The sequence below is a fragment of the Tachysurus vachellii genome, chromosome 13, assembly GCF_030014155.1.
Source record: "Tachysurus vachellii isolate PV-2020 chromosome 13, HZAU_Pvac_v1, whole genome shotgun sequence".
Taxonomy (NCBI): Eukaryota; Metazoa; Chordata; class Actinopteri; order Siluriformes; family Bagridae; genus Tachysurus; species Tachysurus vachellii.
Genome location: NC_083472.1, coordinates 862,501 through 870,000, shown reverse-complemented (window position 1 = coordinate 870,000; position 7,500 = coordinate 862,501). Strand labels below are relative to the sequence as shown.

Sequence of the window (7,500 nt, the reverse complement as noted above, 5' to 3'; positions counted from 1 at the left end):
TCATGATTGGAGCCCAGAGATGTTCGTCTAATGCTCTCCTTTAAGATTATGACGTTAGGTTGTTGGTCTTGAACGCTTTCCTCAGACATCTTAACCTCAGAAGGTGGAACAAGAGATGTTTCTTCAATTGTCCCTCCAGAGGATGTGGAGATATCATGATGGAGGTCAAGAGATGTTTCACTTATGCTCTCCTCAAATGTCCTGATCTCAGGTTGTTCCAGGATGTTTTCCTCAAAGTTGATAACTTTCAGATTATGGTCAAGAGATGTTTCTACAATCGTCGTGATCTCAGTCTGTGTGTCTATAGATGTTTTGTTGTTACTCTCCTCAAAGTTTATGACCTTAGAATCTGGGTCAGTGATGTTCTTAGGGACAAAAGTGGACACAGGCAACGTTTCACATGGCAGTGACAACATTTCTGAATTCTCACCAAGCTGTGTAGACATCTTCATCCACTCCTCCTGAACATCTTCTGATTCTGGAGGTTGATCATTTTCAGAAGATGTGAAGATATCATGATGGAGGTCAAGAGATGTTTCACTTATGCTCTCCTCACATGTCCTGATCTCAGGTTGTTCTAGGATGTTTTCCTCAAAGTTGATAACTTTCAGATTATGGTCAAGAGATGTTTCTTCTACAGTCTCTGTCGAGGTCATGATCTCAGTCTGTGTGTCTTTAGATGTTTTGTTGTTAATCTCCTCAAAGTTTATGACCTTAGAATCTGGGTCAGTGATGTTCTTAGAGACAAAAGTGGACACAGGCAACGTTTCACATGGCAGTGACAACATTTCTGAATTCTCACTAAGCTGTGTAGACATCTTCATCCACTCCTCCCGAACATCTCCTGATTCTGGAGGTTGATCAATTTGTGTTTTAAGACCTACAGCATGTTCTGTTCCTCCAAGGTTCTCCTCTGATGCAGAATCACAGAAGGATGCTGCGGACACATCGCTCACCAACTGTGATGTTTCTGATCTCTCCCATGTCTCAACGTTCTCCGGTTCTAACTTAATAACCTCCACCTTGGACTCCTCCATCTCTGAAGAAAGCGTATTGGAGGTGTCTAAATCACCATCATGTGCACTAGTTGCTGTTCTCTCGATGGTCTCTGATGTTGTGTTTTCAATGTGAGGATCAAGTGGACTTCCCCTGATGGTCAGTTTGGAGAAGGAACCACACAGAACTGATACTGGTGACTTTTTAGAGCTTTCGCACATTTCCAGCAGCTCCGTTTCCACCTGCAAACCCTCCTCCATGATCTCTTGAGATCCTGCAGGACATGTTGCTTCAATGGAACCACTCGTACTGATAAAGCCATCTACTGAGAAAAACTCACAGGGTGACTCAGGAGGTGTTTGAAATGATAGCGGCTCCGTTTCAAGCTTTAATTTTAAAACACTTTCTGATTCTTCAAGGTTGGAATCTGACACCACTGATCCTGAAGGAACTGAGAAAAATTGGTCCCAAAAAAGTGGTAGACTTTCTGGATCTTGGTCCATGGTGTCTGTGATCTCAGCATCTCTAGCATCAGACTGGAAGTCACAATGTTCCTGAAATGGTTCCTCACCTCCATAATGGCACTTGGTACTTATTTGAGAAGTTTTTTCTGATATTTCTGGAGGTGTGACCGGTTGGATATTATTTTCAGATCCAGGTGAAGACCTTACTTCTGTCTCAGAGAGTAATGTCTGATCAACACAGGTGTCTCCACAACTTTCCTCATGCGTAAGAGGAACATCTTGCGCTACCCTGTCAGCTTGTCCTGGAGCAACAGGTACATCAGCACAAGATAAAGGATCTTTTACAGAATCTGAACTCATCTGCTCTGAATAATCAGACGCTGTTTCTGACGTAGCGTCAATTTGGTCTCCTGCAGCTGTATCGAGCAGCTGTTCCACACCTGGAGACGGTTCCAGAGGAACGTTGTGGATGGGCCCTGGAGTCATGTTGGGTCTAAAAGTTATAGAATCCAAATCTTCACCGATGTCTTGATCCTGTGTTGTGCAGTCGGTGGACTCGTGTATCCGGTCACCGCCGTTTCCTGGTTCCTGGACCTGGGACTCCTTCACGTTTTCCGAGGCATTAACGTCCAAATTTAAGTAAAAACGTGAGCTTGTCTCTCCGTGCTTTTGTCCATGGAGCAGCCGCGTGTTCCCGCTCGGCACACAGGTTTCCTGGCCGGAGTTACGCTCTCCTTCCCTTTCCTCTGGTAAGTCCCCTCTCGCCTTATTTTTTTCTTCTTCCGGGAGGCGTCCCTGGGTTTGACCCATCGTTCCCTCTTGCGTGTTGCCAGATTGGATTTTATTGTGCGTCTTTGTCTCGGGTGCAGCGTCGCTCCTGTGTGTACGAGGCACCTCCCTGATTACTCTCAGCTTGCTATCTACTTCCTCCTGCTGCTGCTGCTCTCCACAGGAAACAGTGTTGACAGCTGCAAAGTTCTCCTGCTTCCCCACACACACTCCCTCGCCCTCTAATCCCACAGTCCCGTTCCCAGAATCTGACGCTCCGCCGGACGCCGGAGTTTCACCCTCCTCTGATCGGACCCTGCCATTCAGCCCCTGAGCATGCTCGCGGTTTTCTTCGCCGGTTTTGACTTCCTGATGCTCGCACGCCGGCGGTTTGAGGAGGGCGGAGCCTTCACAGAGAGTCACCGCAACAGACTGCAACTCGCCAACGAAATCCCGGCTCAGGATCAGAGGGAAGGACTGGCGCTGCTTCCGAGAGCCTGCCTGAAGACACAGAGACAAGGAATTAGTGCAAATAAAGAGGAAGAAATAAAGTAAAGAAAAAAGTATCCAGAAAGGAGACACACCAAAATGAGAGGAGCTGAAGAGTAACGTGTCTAATCTATCGTATCTAATCTAAATAACAAGGTTAAAGACGACGCTCTGGCTCCAAAACATACAGATTTAAAGAAAGTTTTTGTAAATTATTTTCTACAAAACAGATCACTGACTAAACATTTGTGATGTGTGACACACACACACACACACACACACACACACACACACACGTTTAATCACTGATGGAAAGAAAAATCAGTGAAAGAAAGGATATACAGTAATAAAAATATAGGAAGTAGATTTAACTTGTATATAATAATAATAATATTTAAAATCTGGAATGATGATAAACATATTTTACTGATTTGTTCTCAACCAATCAGCAAGTAGCAGTGCTGATAGCTCCACCCACTGAGTGATGATACATTCTGTAAAGCTGTCAAAACCTCTGCTACAGTCAGAAAGGCAAGGAAACATGGGGAGGAGAAAAAGAGACTGAGAGCTGCAGAAAAAGAAACACACACACATACGCACGCACACAAACACACACAAACACGTACGTACACACACGTACACACACACACACGTACACACACATGTACGCACGCACACACACACAAACACACAAACACGTACGTACACACACGTACACACACACGTACACACACACACGTACACACACACATGTACACACGTACACACACACACACACACACACACACAGAAAGGTAAAGAGAGTGAATCTATTCTTAGGACTGATATCGGCCTCTTGCAGAGCTGAAACCCACAGAAACGAGGCGATGACTCACAGCTGCCTCTCATCTCGCCATCACAAACTCACAAACACCTCATGCTTGCTTATTACACTTGACTTTGTCTTGACTTTATGCTATTAACAGGTAATTACCTTGTTGTGGTGGTGAGAGTGAGCGTAGCGGCGCAGCTCCTCCACGTCTCGCCTCAGGTCTGGAGGATCTCCGTCTGACTCGTTCTCCACTGTCAGAGAGAAGGTGTTCAGCCTCGGGTGGTGCAGGAATGCTCGGCCTGCTGGGTAACGCCGCCTTGGAGCCTTTGTCTCAAAGTGAGGAGACTTCTCAAGCCTGAAACACACACACACACACACACACACACACAACACCTAGGTGATTCAGAGGCACCACACCTTCAACACCTACACAAAGCCACACCTCTCTCTGTCATAAGACACTCCCTGTCAGTCACAACAGCTACAAACACACACACACACACACACACACACACACACAGATGAGGATGTGTGAACCTGGAGACAGTGATAAAGTGTAACTGACAAAGTGACTGCTTTTTCATTTAATGATGCTGCTCTGACCCTGAAGACAGAAAAGTGTGTGTGTGTTCGCGTGTGTGTGTGTGTGTGTGTGTGTGTGTGTTAGACATCACATGTGTAAATAGTGAGCATGTTTAAGCCAGAAAACCGGTTTCAGTGCACAATGGATATAAACACTTCTGCTAAATGAGCAAAGAGAAAGAACGAAAACAGGAAAGAAAGAAAGAAAGAAAGAAAAAGATTTTGCATAAAAGGTAACAAAATAAAAAAATAATTATATTAACAATTATCCTCTTAAATTCTGCCATTTATGACCTCAATTTGATCTCATACATTTTATTATTTTCTTTAAACAAAAAAGTAATAAAGTTTTCATTTATTTAAAATGAAATTTTATATTAATTTATTCTTATTCTACTTATTATTATGTAAAAAAACAAACCAGACATCGCGCCGTTTAAAGCGTCACCTGGATGACGTTTTTATTTCTTTAGACATTATGTCGTCCTCAGTAACTGTCGCTAAAATAAAATCAAACACGGAAATATTCGAGCTAAAATTATGCTCTGAGTGACGTCACATTCAGCACACAGCAAATGTGGAACAACTTCCTGTTTTATGGCTTTTTCAGGGAGAACGAGACGAATTAGCTGTGAGAAAACTGCCAAATTAGCACCTAGCATTAACTAAATCACACACACTCACACTCACACACACACACACACACTGACACACACAGACACACACAGACACACACAGACACACACTGACACACACTGACACACACTGACACACACAGACACACAGACACACAGACACACACAGACACACACAGACACACACAGACACACAGATTGACACAGACTGATACACACAGACACACACAGACACACACAGACACACAGATTGACACAGACTGATACACACAGACACACACACAGACAGACACAGACTGATACACAGACACACACACAGACCGACACACAAAGACCAACACACACAGAGACACACAGACAGACAGACACATACAGACACAGAGACACACACAAACATCAAAACACACAGATACAGACACACACACATACCAACACACAGACACAAACACACACAGACCGACACACACAGACATACAGACACAGACACTCAGACACACCTACTAAAAAAAGACAGTGTAACTGAACATATACACGCAAAAAACACACACCACTGAAACCATATACACACAAATACACACACCCGATCATCCATGTGTTTATTCTGAAACCTGTCGCAGTCACCACAGAGCACCTCCCAGATCATCACACACACACACACACACACACACACACACACACACACACACACACACACCAAGACACTAAACCCACTTCCTTTTACACATACCCAAGATAATAATGGATAAGTCCTATCTAGACATGGTCTGGTAACGCAGCCCATTAGTAGTGCAGTTAAAGTGTAAATAATTATACACAATGAAAAGCACCGCTCAGGACTTGTATTAATCAAATACTGCTTTAGTGTTAGATTCAGAACGCAAATAAATACTTTGGACTTATATTATTATTAAACACGGAACAAGCTAAATGACTCAGTGTCTCAGTAACCGATACTGAATCATTCACCTAAATATCACAGTGCCTCGGTAACCAATAATGAATCATTCAGCTAAATGACTCAGTGCCTCTGTAACTGATTCTGAATCATTCAGCTAAATGACTCAGTGCCTCTGTAACCGATTCTGAATCATTCAGCTAAATATCACAGTGCCTCGGTAACCAATAATGAATCATTCAGCTAAATGACTCAGTGCCTCTGTAACTGATACTGAATCATTCACCTAAATATCACAGTGCCTCTGTAACCAATAATGAATCATTCAGCTAAATGACTCAGTGCCTCTGTAACTGATACTGAATCATTCACCTAAATATCACAGTGCCTCCGTAACCGATTCTGAATCATTCAGCTAAATGACTCAGTGCCTCTGTAACCGATTCTGAATCATTCAGCTAAATGACTCTTACAGAATTGCAATCATTCCTGAGAATTAAGACTGTGTAATGTGTGTGTTTATGTTGTTTTTTATGTGTGTGTGTATGTGTGTGTGTGTGTGTGTGTGTGTGTGTGCATGCTCACTCTGAGAGCAGGTGTTGTAGCTGTGTGTGTCCTCTGCTCTGTGCCACTAGGGCAGGAGTGTGTCCATGTTTGTTGACCAGCTGCAGAGCGCCTCGTCCCCCAGGCTGCTGCAGGAGGAACAGGGCGACTCTCCGGAGACCTCGACGAGCCGCAAAGTGCAGCAAAGTCTCATGAGGACTGAAATCTGACAAGAAAAAACATCAACTCAAGTTTAATTTTACAGCAAAATAAAAGACCAGCTTCAATAATAACACAACACATAAACTAACACAACACACACAAAGTATTTATTTGTGTCTCAGGTACACCATCATGAATCAGAAACTGCCAGTGAGTTTTATTCCCATCGTCTTCACGTCTCAGTGTGTTTTATTCCCTCCTCCTGAAGTCCAGTGAGAACAGCTGGTGTAACAGCCACAAACACAGCAACACGTCTGATAACACAGAGATTCTGTACACTAAGCCCCTCCCACTGACCCTCTGAACATCACACCTCCACCAATCAGAGGGAAGAAAACAGACGAAGCTTTGAGCGGAGCCTCTTTAACCCTGGCGAGGGGCGACGAAATAAATCATTTACACATGACCAAAAAAAATGTTTATTTTAGGACAAGGAAAAGGACACCGTGTGTTTACTGCAGCAGTGAGACATATTAACGAGAGACAGACAAATACAACAGAGAATAAAGAGACAAACAGGGCAGAAGATAATAATGAGGAAACGGACAGACAGACAGATCCACAGAAAGAGACAGACAAATAATACAAATAGATTGAAAAAAAATCATTGATATAAAGGTGGAGAAACAGACAGACAGACAGACAGACAGACAGACAGGCAGGCAGGCAGACAGACAAAGACAGACAGACAGGCAAGCAGACAGACAGACAGAGACAGGCAGACAGACAGACAGACAGAGACAGATAGACAGAGACAGACAGACAGGCAGAGACAGACAGACAGACAGGCAGAGACAGACAGACAGACAGACAGGCAGACAGGCAGACAGACACAGACAGACAGACAGGCAGACAGACAGAGACAGGCAGGCAGACAGACAGAGACAGGCAGACAGGCAGGCAGACAGACAGAGACAGGCAGACAGACAGACAGACAGACAGACAGACAGACAGGCAGGGACAGACAGACAGACAAACAGGCAGAGACAGACAGACAGACAGACAGACAGAGACAGACAGAAAGACAGACAGACAGACAAATGTCGGTCATGTGTCCGAAACATGTCATTGTTAAACACTAAAAAATAAAACAAA

The 7,500-nt window shown here is 43.9% G+C and overlaps 1 protein-coding gene across 4 annotated transcripts in view; it reads right to left on the bottom strand.

The window, feature by feature from the left end:
* akap13 (A-kinase anchoring protein 13) overlaps window positions 1–7,500 on the bottom strand; it is a 74,819-nt gene that overhangs the window by 44,152 nt on the left and 23,167 nt on the right. For all 4 annotated transcript variants that reach the window (XM_060885184.1, XM_060885185.1, XM_060885182.1 and 1 more), the window contains exons 5-7: window positions 6,226–6,409; window positions 3,691–3,883; window positions 1–2,729 (exon numbers count right to left, since the gene is read on the bottom strand). The exon at window positions 1–2,729 is cut by the window's left edge and continues 959 nt beyond it. In XM_060885184.1, the coding sequence (XP_060741167.1) occupies window positions 1–2,729; window positions 3,691–3,883; window positions 6,226–6,409 (3,106 nt within the window). The remainder of the gene's footprint in view (window positions 2,730–3,690; window positions 3,884–6,225; window positions 6,410–7,500) is intronic.